We start from the raw sequence: 15159 nt of genomic DNA, 5'->3' as shown, positions 1-15159 counted from the left end.
TTTTGTTTTTTTCACCGCCTTTGATATACAAAAGAAAAAAAAAACTATAATTTTTTTTGATCCAATTAGAGCAAAGCTAATTTCAGATGTTATTCATGTTTCATTCAAGGATCATGAGCGCGCGTTTTTTGACTCTGCTGATTGGGCATTAGGCAAGGTGATTCTTTTGCTTACTAACTAACTAACAACTTTTTGTTACTATCCTTCCTGCTACTGTCTCTTTCTGTGTTGTAAGTAATGCACTGCAAAGAAAGAAGAAGCTAATAACTTGAATTTTATCATTTTAATCAGCAAAAAGGACAAAAGCCTAAAGGGCCTTTGGAAGCTCTCCGACCAAAACTGCAGGTAAAGTTGAAAGCTCGCTTCTTTTTTTTCTGTGTATTTTCCACTTGGTTCTTTTGTTTTGTCTTAATATCTATCTGTTCCATGCAACAGCCAACCCCGCACCAGCAACCAAGAGCAAGACGGATGGCTTTATCTTCAGGCGACAACACTGAAGGTGACGTTTTTATAAGATTAAATGAATTCCACACACAATCCCTGTTTCTTGATTCCATTTTTGACATGTATTATTAACTCAAAAGTCATTCAATGTGTGAAAATCAGACGCTGAGGCTGACAACAACGAACCTCTCGATGACCAAGCTAGCGCATCAGCTGCTGACAACGCCAAGGATGATGGAGGAGGCATCGATGCTGCTGACGCCGCGAAAGACAACGTCAAGTCATGAACAAAAACATATCACAAGTCAATTTTACAGAAGAATAAGCGACCAGGTTTGCTGCTATGCAAACGGTCGTAGTAATATCGAGTCTCTCTCCCTCTCTCTTTACATTATATTCCATACATACTTGGGCACCAGCAAATCTGTATCACACCATACAAAACCTAGTAGTTGTTTGAAACGTCTATTTGACGATTTGCAAAATGGTTTGCTTTTTAATGATCCATCAAATACCCTCTTTCTATTACTCATCTGAACACCAATCTTGGCATCTTTACTCAAATCAAGTAAGTTAAAACAAAAATGGAGCTTTGTAGAGCAAATGTTAGATCTAAAACATAGAAAGACTCGCCTTCCTTGAAGTTCCCTTCGTCCTCTCCTCTTTCACGTGTGTTGTTCACAGTACCTTGTGGTCAAAGGTGCCGACTCATAGATGCATTTCGTGTAGCACCGGCCAATCAATCTCGAGTAACATGTTATTTTGTTCAGAACATCTTACTATCCCAACTCAATTGGATTTCTTATTGAATATGAAATACTATAAAATGTTTTATTTGGCAAGGTGTTGAACAACAATGATGAAAGATCAATGCAAGTCGATCTTACTATTATGTAAGATTATTATTATTTTTTTTTTTTAAATGTGAACGTGGTAATAAGCTATCATAGAGGGGTTGACAACTAATATGTTTACTTGGCATTTTACTTAAGCAAGTGACTGACGTGTTACTACCAAATTTGTACAAGTTTTACGGTGGGAGGGGGAGTGAGTGCACTGAGTAGTTATGAAGTGATATTTAAGAAAAAATAAATGGTATATCATTTACGGTGTGTCGGTGTGCTCGGCTCCTCTCCTCAGGCGAACATTCCGGTAAGGTTCTTCTCGCTGCCATGCAACCATGTGAACATGATCTCCATCTTCTTTTTTTTTTTTAAATTCTCCCTTTGGATTCTGAGAGTCTTGTTGTTGCTTATGGGTAGAAACTAGAAAGTCTAGAGACAAATAGACCATTGTTCCTGCTCCATGCAGCTAATATTGAATGTATGATTACTAAGAGACTATTGTTTCTTAATCCCAAAAAATACAATATATGATGTTTGTTTTAGCAGGTTTGTTGTTTATTGGGACACGGCTAAGTATACATCAAGTTTATTGCAGAAAATGGTAATGTTACCGCTGAATAATCTCTCATATACTTGCAAGTCTTGATATCGTATGGAAATTATGATAAAAAGAAAAGTTTCCATGTTTTTTTCAGGCAAAACATTCTGCTGGTGATGACGATGATGTAAATTGGAATACAGATGATGAAATTGATAACTTCCAATCGTCTCCTCCTGTAAATTATATATCCAAAGTCTCAATTATTCAACCAGCTTGTTTCTGAATTCTAAAAGAAAAAACATGAATATTTTTATGTTTGTTTTTTTGTGTATGACATTAGAGAAACGTAGTTCATATGGATGAGACGATTGCTAAGTTTATTGAGATGGGATACTCCATCGAAATGATCGGTAGAGCTGTTGAAGAAACCGGCGGTTAGAATTCTATTTATTTATTTATTCTTGTGTGTGTGTTATCTGAGATATGCGTTTCTGTGTCCTGTTAATAATCATTAGCAATTTGTAGGAGAAAATCCAGAACCTATGTTGATTCTTGAAACTCTCTTCAAGATTTCTGTGAGTTTCTTCTTTATGTTCATCATATTTTTTTTCTCTCTCTTGTGGTCACAGCCTGATGGTATGTAATTTTAACTCCATTCTATGCTTTTTTTTTTGTGTAGACAAGCTCTGAAGCTAGTTCATCTAAATCTAAGCTCATAGATGAGCTTATTGGTATGGGGTTTTCTGAGGAATCAGTGATCAAAGTAATACAAGAACATGGTAATGACATATCTCTTACTCTCTTTTTTTTACAAGGAATTGGGAAACTTCAGTGTGGTATCCTGAAACCGTGTTTGATAATATCTAGGCGAAGAAAATCTAGAGGAGATAACAAATACACTTCTTAGCTACGCAGTAAGTAGATACTCTGATTATTTATTGTATCTTTGACATCAGACAACAAAATGCACTTAATGTCTCACGTACTGAAGCCTTGTTGCTGTTTTAGGAGGCAGAGAAAATGCGTGGAACAGAGAATGAGGACATCAACAATAACTACTTATCAGATGATAATGATGACGACGGCAATCTTTACTCAGGTTTATCATCCTCAGATGAAGAGGTATATACCAGACTGTTCTGAGTTTCGATGCGTTTATCATTTTACATTTTGTAGATGTAGACTTTATAACATTGTCTTCTTTATCTATTTTTGGAAAAAAAATAACAGAATGAGTTAAACTCATTCCATGAAGATGGTAGATTGCAAGATCTGATCAAAATGGGTTATCCAAGGAAAGAGGCTTCTATAGCTTTAGAGAGATGTGGTAACCTCTAAAAGCTAGCTTATTGATACATTACATTATTATTATTTTAATCTTTATATTAGTTAGATGTTTGCATTTATTTCTCTCATAGGTGCAATCAGTCTCCTCGCAGCTTATTCATGTTTCTTCTCAAACTTTTCAGGAGAAATTGCAAGTCTGGCAGAAATAGTTGACTTCATTTTTGCTGCTCAAATGGCACGGCAACTAGATGAGTTTTGGGCAGCTCCTGAGGTACAAGAGGTAAATAAGTTTAAGTCCTCTTGAATATGTGTAATATGTGGTTTGAAGCTTGACCTTTTGATTGTGCGTGAAGCAGCGAAGAATTAATGAGCCACCGTCAAGAAGGAGAAAGCTGAACACTGACATGGCCACCGATGAAGAGCTCATCCGTCTACCAAATCCAATGATCGGGTTTGGTGTACCTAAGGAACCTGGACTTATAACTGAGAGGCCAGTCCCTATTCCTAATATTGCTCTTGGTCCCCCATATTTCTACTACGAGAATGTTGCAATGACACCCAAAGGTGTTTGGGACAAGATGTCTAGTCACCTGTACGACATCAAACCTGAATTTGTGGACTCTCTGTACTTCTGTGCTGCTGCAAGGAAGAGAGGTTATATTCACAACCTCCCAATCAAGAACAGGTTTGAGATACAACCCACACCACACTATACCATACAAGAAGAGTTTCCTTTGACCAAGAAATGGTGGCCTCCTTGGGATAAACGAACGAAGCTGAACTGTGTGTTGACTTGCATCGCCAGTGCTCAGCTCACAAACAGAATACGCAAGCGTCTTGAAAAACATGAGGGTGACCCAGCTGTGCAGAAAGATGTCGTAGATCAGTGCAAAAAATGGAACCTGGTTTGGGTTGGTAAGAACAAAGCTGCCCCACTTGAACCTTACGAGATGGAAAGGCTTCTAGGTTTCCCAAATAATCATACTCGTGGTATAAGCAGAACGGACCGTTACAAGTCTCTAGGCAACTCATTTCAGGTACTAAAGGCTCTTTGTGTCAGTTCAAGTATCTTGGTCTAAACTTTTTTTTTTTCCTTTAGGTTGATACTGTTGCCTATCACTTGTCTGTCCTTAAGCCTTTGTACCCAAAAGGTATAAAGGTCTTGTCACTTTTCACGGGCATAGGCGGTGGAGAAGTGGCACTTCACCGTCTCCAAATACCGATGAATCTAGTTGTATCTGTTGAGATTTCAGAAGTCAACAGGAACATATTCCGGAGTTTTTGGGAGCAGACAAATCAAAGAGGTGATCTGATAGAGTTTACAAATGTTGAAGAGCTAGATGACCATAAGATAGAGGTACTTATGGACCAATATGGAGGGTTTGACCTTGTTATAGGCGGTAGTCCCTGTAACAATCTAGCTGGAGCTAATAGGGTTAGTAGGAGCGGACTTGAAGGAGACCAATCATCACTCTTCTATGACTACTGCCGGATTTTAGAGGCTGTTCGCCGCAAAGCTTCAAGAATGAGGAGATAAGAGTATATCTCTTGTGTAGATCACTGTTTTGCATGAGCTGCGTTCAAACTTGTATGTTGCATGCAGCTTCTTTTTGTGCTAAACCAATATATATATAAGGTCAAATATAGACATATATTCTTCTTCACTTGACTAGAACTCCTTTAAAACTATGCTGATTAGTCTTTTACTAACAACCAGTCATGTAAGTTCAAGATTTTTCATCAAATAAGATTTCTTATGAGTTATGATGACAGAAGCGATGACGTCTTACTCAAACAAAACAAGTCTTCAAAATGTCGGAACTAGGAAAGTCAACTTGGAAGGCTTATTTTATTTTTTTCCTCCTCTTTTCGCCAAACTCCTCTTTTCTTTGTTGTTTCCTTATTGACTTGACCTTTCCCCAAGTATGTAACTTTGCTCCTACCGTTAGGTGAAGCTTAAAGAGACCATGTTCCTTCTCAGATCCAGAACACTCATCTTACTTGAGGTTCCTCCTCTAACTCTTCCTTCTACTGATACTACACTGCTTCTTCACAATGCTTTTTGTTCAAAGGTACGGATGCAATCTATTCTTTTTCTCAGATCATTTAGCATAGGACATATGTTTATCTTAAAATTCACAAAACATATTCAATACAGTGAAGATTTCTTGTAGCTACCATGAAATAGATCCCAAATAGATTAGCAGAAACTTTAATCTAATTACATCTGGAAGTTTAGTTCTTGATATGATAGTGAGTTCTTGCACATAAGTGTTATAGTGTTAAAGAGTTTGGTGTATGTACAATCAGAATAGGTTGAGTTCTTGATCTGAGTGAGTTCTTGTAAAAAAGTGATATAGTGTAAAGAGTTTGGTATTGTACATTCAGGATGTTTCAGGAGCACATCATCCGCAGAGGCCGGAGGTATATTAGGAGGCTTAACTCTTGGCTTTTGCACTCCACGATGCAGTCTTATTGGGATGAGGTTTAACTTTTGCATCAATCTTTTGACCAATTCCTCAAAAATTACACACTTATTTGATATTTCCTCTGTTTTTCTCTTTTGGTAAAGATTGAAATTTTCAAGAATAAGGTGTTTGATAAACTGACTGCAAAAGATGAGAAGGTGTTGGAGATTGGTATTGGGACAGGTCCTAATATGAGATATTTCGCAGCTCGTAATGTGAATGTAAACCTTATTGGGTTGGATCCTAACCCTAAAATGAATAGGTATGCACGCAAAGCCGCTGTGAGATCAGGATTGAATCCCAAAAACTTCAGATTCATGCAAGGAGTAAGTATTGGTTAAAGATCTGTCTGCATCATACACACTAAGTCTGATGTTACTTCTCTGATTATGGCACTAGGTAGGAGAGGCTATACCATTAGGCGATGGTTCTGTGGATGCAGTCGTTGCAACACTTGTTCTATGTACTGTCTCTGATGTCACTCAAACACTCATTGGTAATCCTTCTTTAATAAAAGCATCATTGCTGATATCTCTAAACTAACCCTTTTATGGTAATTTTAGAAATCAAACGAGTGCTGAGACCAGGAGGGAGTTTCATCTTCTTAGAACATGTTGCAGCAGAAGGTACATAAGTATGTGTTCATATACATAATTAGATATGAAGAGAGAGAGAGGTCTAACCATATCAAATTGCATTAAAACCTAAATTATTTTGTGATTGCAGATGGTTCTCTCTTCAGGCGTTTGCAGAAACTGTTGGATCCATTGCAGCAGATATTAGCAGATGGATGCCATTTGACAAGAAACACGAGAGAGTGCATCTTGGAAGCTGGTTTCAGCGGTGGTGCTGAAATAGAGACGGTGTCAATGTATAGTTTCCCGTGGATAACAAGACCACATATATATGGAGTAGCTTACAAGTAAAACTCTATATCCAAGTATCGGCTCTGCTCAAATGCATAAAACTATAAATGGTGTGGAAGGCTTTTAGACGGAAAAAACAATAAGTCATCAATGAAGAACATTAGTGCTAGGTTAAAGGGTTGGTTCTTTTGTGGCTCTTTTAGTACACAAAATAATTACTTCGAAAGTTGGCGTTACAAAAAAAAAAGTTCACGAGTGATAAGTCTAGGTAGGTTTGGCATTACTCAAACATTCAATGGTACTTATTTCTTATTTCAAAATCACAAGATCGGGCCATGTTTCTGTTATTGGTCTAGCGATATCACTAGCTACTGGCTGGCTTTTATCCGATCATTTTTCTTTGGATGGAGTTTTGGTGGAGTCGACGGTGGAACTTTTGTATTAGAGGTGGATGTTACTGATTTTCACAATTATGTTGACGGATTCAAAGATCCCATCTCTCCGACGAAAGAACATATAAGAAATTGTTGTTAGGTTAATGATTGTTTAAACTGGAAGAGACCAAAGAAAAAATAAGAAAAGGAGTAAAATTTGATGAGATTTACACTAACCAGTCTACACAAAACTCATTCAAAATACTACTGCCTTTGCACATGACTTCGTCCCCGAAAACTTGTCCATATACAATATAATCTTTTTAAATTAATAATATATAAATTAATATCTCTATAAATTAATATAATTTCATAGTTTCAAATTGAGTTTTTGGTTCAATTAGTATCTCGATAAATTAATAATCTCTATAAATTAATAAAAAATTTTAGTTTTGGTGTAGTCCCAACATTATTAATTTATAGAGATTTCACTGTAGTTACTATTCACTTTGTTCCATATTACCTGATGTTTTACTTTAATGCACAAATATTAAGGAAAATTATTTTTTATTAAAAGTATTTTTAAATTACAATTTAAAACTAGTTTATTTAATTATAAACAAAAATAATAAAAATTCAATTGGTTACATAAATCATCAACAATACATGTATCTTGTATCTAAAAGAACTTGTCCATATATTGTTGATGTCGTTATTAACTCATTTTGTGATTACATCATAACCCTCCATGTAACTTATCCACCAAAGCATGTTTACCAAAGAGAGCATCCACAAAAACAAAAACCAATTTCGCAACTGTGAAATCAGACAGCCATCTTCATTTCGTGAAATCCGACAGCCATCTTTTTTTTTTTTGAAATTGACAGCCATCATTAAACCCCACATACTATGCACTAACCAACTCCACACAACTACCACTACCATAACTAGTAGTCTAGTTATATCTCTATTATTTTTCTATTAGTTCTCGTCAACAAATACAAAATATTTATGTCACTTATGGCATAAAACAAATCCAAAGTGCTTCTCTTTTTAAAAATGTCTCTTGATGTTATGAAGAGTTAATAAATGTCTCTTGATGTTATGTATGCATACTATAATAGAAAATTTATTTTCGTAAATAATGGAAAGTTTTGTCTTTTTCAAAAATAATGGAAAGTATTTTTACTTATCGATCTCTAGTAAAGGCATCTCCAACCCTACTCCGTTTTCTACTCCAAACATCATTTTGGAGTAAAATCCTCTTCAAACTCCCTCCATTTTTAACTCCAAAATAGAGTAATGGCTAGGGTTACTCCATTTATGGAGTAATCTTACACATTACTCCATTTTGGAGTTGAAATTTTTTATTTATGAAATGGTCTTTTAAATTTTTAATGTTTTTATTTCTTACTTAAATAATATATCAAATTGATACAATAACATAAAAAACAAGATATTTCATTATTTAATAATCTGATATTCGCGCTTCGGTATTGTGAAATGACCTTTCGTTTTTGAAAAAAAAATATGTTATATGATATCATGACTACATATATAATTTTATACAACATGATAATTGATGATGAACGTGAAGTCGATGCACCAATTGAAGTTGCAAGAGAAGCTCTACCTCCAGAGATCGAAATTGCAAAAAATGAAAATGTCCGATTTCAAATTTTTTTTGCCGATTTAGAAATATCAAAGATAAAGAAGTTCATTTTTCAATACGAAATGCATTAACTAGTTGATCATTTGTGGAAAAAATATTCTAATGTTCATTATTGAACCAACTTATATATTATGTTTTATTCTATTTTTATGATTTCTTGTACCTTTTAATAATAAATGTTAATTTTAATAAATTATATTTTAAAGTATTTTTGCAAATATAAAATAGTTGAGGTTAATTGGTAAATTTTTATAAGTATATGACATTATTAACAATTATTAACTATTTTGGAGTAGAAAATGGAGTAATACATTGGAGTAAAACATCACTCCATTTTGGAGTTGCACAATTTTGGAGTAAAATTTGGAGTAATACATTGGAAATGCTCTAAATGCTTAACTGGACACATTACACTCATTGGCAAACCTAGGTAGAGGATTGTGGGTGCACTTGTCCCTGTGATAATTTAATTCTTTGTATATTTTTTTAACAAATTTGATGTCTTCACCTATAATTATATCTAAGTTTACACCTATTTTATCATTTGTGCACCCATTGAAAAATGATTTTGGATTAGCCCCTGATTACACTCACAAAATACTCATTTTGTTTCATAATAAATATTATTTTAGCTTTTTTTTATTATACAAAAAATGTTACTTTACAATTACAATCAAATTATATTTTCTTTCATCTGAAAATTAATTGCAAACTACATTGATATAAATCATTTTATCTATCTTACTATTAGTCAAAAAGGTGTCACTAATCATAAATTACATATATTTCCGTCACTTTCCTAATTTATATGAAAAATGTTTGAGTGACACTTATTTATGAACATAGAAAGTATTGTTGACTATACTAAATTAGAGATGTTTTACCAAAAATGTGGCTTTTTCTGACATATTGTATATTTCATTATTAGGTGATTTTTCTGTGCTCATGCACAAGTATAAACATTTATGAAATAATTAAACTATGAGAATTATTAAATATTTTCTTTTGTTTGTTTATAAGTATTAGGTTATTTTGTAATGTATATGTATGCTAAATAAATAAAAATAGTATTAAGTATGATTATGTTACCGTCTTAATTAGATATGTGATTTCTAAATATAATATGTCATATTAGTTCAAATATTTATTTTTGTATATTGAGTTAATTTTATTCTTTTAAATTGAGAAATGATTTTTATTTATTTTCTAATTACGTTAAAAGTTGAATCATCGCTTTCTTAACTTCAAGCAGCCCAGTTCAAACTGTCTTTTTTGATAAATTTTTAATTCATCCTCTTATATTCGCACATATATTTTGTAATTTTTTATATATGATATATGCCGTTTCAGAAAAAATAGGAAAAACTATTAAATTAAAGTTGCATTAATACACATAACTTGTAATATTTTTAAAATTCATGCACATTTACGAATATATAAAATAATTAAATCATAATAATTGGTTGATTTGATACATCATATTTGATTAGTTTGGTAATTCATATTATGGTGAATTAGGTTATATTTTTTGAAATAAATCAAAATATTTTATTAAAATTAGACTAAAATAAGAATAACCTTGTTAGTTATATTTTTCTTAGATTGAATAATATATTTAGTAATATTGTGTATAATTTGATATATGTTGTTTTGATAAATTAAAAAATGGAAGTATTGAGAAATTCATAAGATAGTTAGACCAAAAACTTATATTTTTTCTCCCCATCAATTTGCTTATATTCAGTTCATATCAAGCATATTAATAAGTTTAATTTTCATTCTAACATTGATTGAATTGTTTATTCAGTTTCAGTTAGTAATTATAAAATAAAAATAAAGTTGATAGTATATTATTAATTTTTGTTACAAAAAATTATAATCATTTAGTCAAACCAATATTCATCGTAAAAACATTATTTTATATTTTTGATTAGCCTCACATTTTTATATATTTATTTTGTTTTAAAATAGTCACAAAATTATAATTTTATGTTGTTTTGTGAAAATGGTACTAAATAATCAGTTTATGTTGTTTAAAATTATTTTTAATCATTTGATAAAAATATAACTATAATAAAATTATTATTGAATAATGATGTCTAAATTATTTTATTTTTCAATTTATTTTGTAAATTATATATTAAATTTTATATATATATGTTAATAAATAAATACAAATAATAAAACATTTGTTTATATATAGAATATATATATCCTTTTTATTATTTATGTGCTTTGTTAAAAAAACGAAATTGAAGTTAAACTGCATCTTTCTTCTATTCACATCATTTGAATAAGAAACCTATCATATTTTTATTTTATGTGTATTTCATTGACGAATGAAAAATAAATAAAGAAAATCATATATATAATGAGACACTTTCTTCTCTTTTTTAGGTGTCCACATCAGATTTTAATAAATGTTTGTGGGACCCATCTTTATATTTGTGTTTTAAAATAGTATGTATTTATATGAATATCACTAAATATCACTTAGTGCAGTGGTTTATGTATCATTAAAGAAGCTCACAACCCGGGTTCGAATATAGAACATGTGCGTTTTGTATTTTTTTATGATTAAATTTAATGAAAGGCAATTATGATTTTTACAAGTCGTCTTCTTCTTTAGACTTTTAGACTTTCTGCAATATTGACTCCGACAGCTCATAATTTTTCAAGAGTTATACATCAGTTTCTTCATTTTTGCCATTTTCATGAAAACTTCATGAATTTTTAAATATTCTACTCGATTATAGGATGAAATGAATGAAAAATTAAGTTTTTAAGAATTTTAGTTTTTGGACTGAGTCAGTTTAAATCGTCATCGTTGGAGTCCGAATTACGTTTTTCCGGTGATTTTACGGCCCTCGGCAGTGAGTTTTCGAACGTGATTATGTAATGAATTAATGATTGTTGGGTCATTTTAAATTAACTTGCGGCCTATGGCACTCAGTTTCTAAATAACCTTTAAAAGGTGAGGCTGATGCATCACACATACCCAAAAGCTTCATAATCGTCTATTCTTTTGCACTGTCTTTGAATATGGCATAGGATTCTCTCACTTTGTCGCTTAACTCTCACATTCAATGATAAACCATTACACTCTAAACCGCTCTATTCAGTGTCACATATCATTGAAACTCCTTAAATTGATATAATTTCATAGTCCTATTGAAAATTTGATTAGAATAATTTTTCTATGTTCTTTGTTCTACTTTCTGAAGTTGTCCGCTGAGACCTGTACGCCATGGAGGGATTCACTAATTTCTCATACTTCAAATTTGAATTAGAACACACTGGTAGTTTCAAGGAGGACGCGAACAAAATTGTTTACACAGCTGATAACTACAGGAAAAACCAATGAAAAATAAACACAACTTTTTGGCCGGATCGAGAGAGTTCGCATAGATCTGAGAGGAGCTCATGGAGATCCATTTTTAATTTCTGTTAAAAAATCTCGCTTTGACTATTTTTCTGGGTATGTATATATTATTGCGCTATGTTTAATAAATGGTTTTACTATTTTGTGGAGTTTCTAAATTGGGATAGATTATTATTTTCTTATATTTACACAGGTTGCAGATTTACTGGATAGCTAATTAGGATGTCAATTAGTCAGCATATCAGATGTTGGATCTGAGTGGATATATGGTGTATGTCTGAAATATTCTTTCAAAAAACGTTGTTAGATGTCGAATTCATGAACACAAATCGAAAATTCTTTTGGACATTCACGACTCCGCGCTTGCGCGGGGCTATATCCCTAGTAAGTAAAAAAGTAAAGAGATTGTTGTTGTTCACACATTTGTTCGTGGAATGAGAGGAGCATTACATAGCCTAAGAAAAAGCCAAAAACGTTTTTGACTTAGTGGAGATAAATACTGCATTAATTTTTAGCATTAACAACAAAATTATCCAAAATTAAAGAGATTTTTGTACTTGGTGACCAAGACGAATGCTTAACAATAACTAATGACTTTTGACAAAGTTTATTTTCTAAAAGAATTGTTTATTTTTATAATCAAATTTTTTTTGTAGTGATCAATTACATAAAATAAAATTTTGATATAAAAATAGTTTGTTGGATCATGATCCATATACCCAAACTATTATCTAAGTCGAACTCAAGACCTAGTTTAGATTGACTCAACTTAGTATGCACGTTTGGTTTAGTATAAATTCACATTTTTTATAATTGTCTATGCTTATCAACCGTGTTAGACTTCTCCACGGTATCTATTTTGTGCTATTAAAACAACAGCATTAGACAAACATTTCTCGTTTAAATACATTTCAATTTTAACATATGTATTAATTGAGTTCCAACAAGATGATGGTTTAGTGAAGGCTGTAGTTGCAACACTTGTTCTATGTACTGTCTCTGATGTAACTCAAACACTCAATGGTAGTTCTTTCTTCCTACTAATAAAAGCATCACTGCTGATCTATCTACGCAAACACATAAACCATTTTCAAGACTTTTGATGATATTTTCAGAAATAAAGCGACTGCTGAGGCAAGGAGGGTGTTTCATCTTCTTAGAACATGTTGGAGCAGAATTACATAATAAATATGTGCATATACATAAGTAGACATGAATAGAGAGATATAACCATATCAAATTGCATAAGAACCTAAATTATTTTGTGGGTTGCAGATGGATCTCTCTTCAGGTGTTGCAGAAACTGTTGGATCCACGGTAGCAGAAAATGTGCATCTTGAGAAGCCAGAGCCGACTCAATACAACTAGGGGTCCTTGGGCAAAATTTTGTTTTTAAGCTACAATTATTAATTTTAAAAACTATTCTGAAAATAAACAAATTTAAATTCAATATATTAATATACATTTTATAATATTATCTAAATTTAAATTTAATATTTATTAAAAAATCTGATGAGCTATGGGGGGTCGCCGACCTCCCCCTATGTTAACTCTGAGAAGCTGGTTTCAGTGGTGGTGTCGGAACAGAGACCATGTTATTGCATAGCTTCCCGTGGAAACAAGACCTCATATCAATGGAGTAGCCTACAAGTAAAACTATTTTTTAAGTATCAGCTTTATTCAGTTGCATTGGCTTAGGAAGCTCTAGAGGATTCTGGTCTCTGAGAAAGTGAAAGAGAAATACCAATTTTATGATAACTTTTTATAATACAAAAAGTCATCAACGAAAACATTATGGGCAGGATAAAGAGTTGGCAGAGATAAAGGGTTGTTCCTTTTTTTTTTGGGGGGGGTTCTTTTTCGCCTAAGTACAAAACCAGCACGCAAAATATCTTACGATGAATTTTTTACTAATAATTTAATAAATATTTTGTTAATTGAAAAGAATTTGTGAATTTAAAATATTTTTGCATTTAAATTAATGTTTTAAATTCGATCTGAACCAGTGTTTATACTGTTTGATCCGGGAATCCGGCAATTTAATTTAAGTTTTTAAAAATATCTATATTTAAAAAATCACTAAAACCCGAGACTAACCGATTAAACTGATGAATGACCGATATGTAATCTAGTTTGATTTAATTTGTTATAGTTTCATAATTTATAATCTCTTATCCAAATTTTAAAAATTTATTATTTTGCAATTTATGAAATTATGAATTTATAATTTATAATTTATGAAGTTTCAACAAAATTTTGATAGAGAAAATAATAGATACAAAATACGTAAGATTAATTACTCTGTTGTTTGGAAACATTGATAGTAATATTAAAAAATATTGTTTGGAAACATTGATAGTAATATTGAAAATGAGTATATTGTTTAGAAACATAGATAGTAGTATAAAGAAAGAAACATTAGTGATTTAATGTAAATTAAACTATAATGTAGAAAAGTGTATTTAATTTAAAAAACTTACAAAATAAATGTTAGGTCCAGCACAATATTTCTGTTTTAATAAAATAGACATTATTTTTCTATATCATAATTTTCAGTGAAATTATACGGATCAAAATAAATAGTCCTCACAAGTTAGGTTTTATAAATGGTACAAAATGAAAATGCAGTACAATACAACTGATGCTTTTATTGAAAACAAACGCAGTTTTAGTAGAATAAGCGTGAAAACTGTTAAATCATGCATAAAGTTTTATATTTAAATATTATGTTTGATATGTCGCTTATTTTTATTTATGTGTGTTATGTATTTTTTTTTAAATAATTATTTTTTAATAATATTGATTGTTTGTTGTTTATTATTGTAAAATAAAACAAATGATATACTTTAAAATATTTTTACAGTAAAAATAGAGATGACTGCTGGAGAAAAATATTTTTAAAGGTTGAAAATAGAGGTAACCATCAAATTTTCAAATTATAATATACTCAATACATAAATATTAAATACTTAAAACCAAACTAAAATAAGAATACTCAAATTATTATTTATATATAAATTATTTATTTAAATTTATATTTATATAACTAAAAGTCTAAAACACTATATATATTTTTATCTGATTTTTTTGTAAATGACATAAAATTCAATCATCTAAGAGAATAATCGACTAAAAATTATGTGAGATCTTATCAACAACAAAAGTTATGAGTATCCAAATATATAAATGGATTTTAGTGCATTTTTGGAGTAAATGATCTATTTTATAGTATTTTAAATATTTATTTCTATTACTACTACTATTGTTTAGACAATGTATT

General features: G+C 31.3%; 3 protein-coding genes across 3 annotated transcripts; all 3 read left to right on the top strand.

The window, feature by feature from the left end:
• Nucleotides 1–69: 69 nt before the first annotated feature.
• Nucleotides 70–956, top strand: LOC130505698 (uncharacterized; the record flags this gene model as incomplete). The annotated part of the gene is made up of 4 exons (XM_057000299.1): nt 70–157; nt 292–345; nt 436–499; nt 607–956. Coding segments are annotated over 4 exons (331 nt in total), but the record flags the coding sequence as incomplete, so codon positions are not given.
• Nucleotides 957–2176: 1220 nt separating this feature from the next.
• LOC130505697 (DNA (cytosine-5)-methyltransferase DRM1-like) lies at nt 2177–4893 on the top strand. Its single transcript, XM_057000298.1, has 9 exons — nt 2177–2264; nt 2356–2405; nt 2510–2609; nt 2698–2744; nt 2839–2952; nt 3061–3157; nt 3300–3397; nt 3474–4154; nt 4217–4893. The coding sequence occupies exons 1-9, from the start codon at nt 2186–2188 to the stop codon at nt 4652–4654; spliced, it is 1704 nt and encodes a 567-aa protein (XP_056856278.1). The 5' UTR covers nt 2177–2185; the 3' UTR covers nt 4655–4893.
• Nucleotides 4894–5020: 127 nt separating this feature from the next.
• Nucleotides 5021–6945, top strand: LOC108824207 (uncharacterized). The gene is made up of 6 exons (XM_018597580.2): nt 5021–5189; nt 5506–5602; nt 5690–5911; nt 5985–6081; nt 6149–6211; nt 6312–6945. Exons 1-6 carry the CDS (start codon nt 5173–5175, stop codon nt 6509–6511), a joined length of 696 nt encoding a protein of 231 aa, XP_018453082.1. The 5' UTR covers nt 5021–5172; the 3' UTR covers nt 6512–6945.
• The last annotated feature ends 8214 nt before the right edge of the window (nt 6946–15159 follow it).

Source organism: Raphanus sativus, unplaced genomic scaffold, assembly GCF_000801105.2.
Source record: "Raphanus sativus cultivar WK10039 unplaced genomic scaffold, ASM80110v3 Scaffold2515, whole genome shotgun sequence".
NCBI lineage: Eukaryota > Viridiplantae > Streptophyta > Magnoliopsida > Brassicales > Brassicaceae > Raphanus > Raphanus sativus.
Note: the sequence above shows the minus strand (reverse complement) of the source record. Positions and strands in the feature narration are given on the sequence as shown.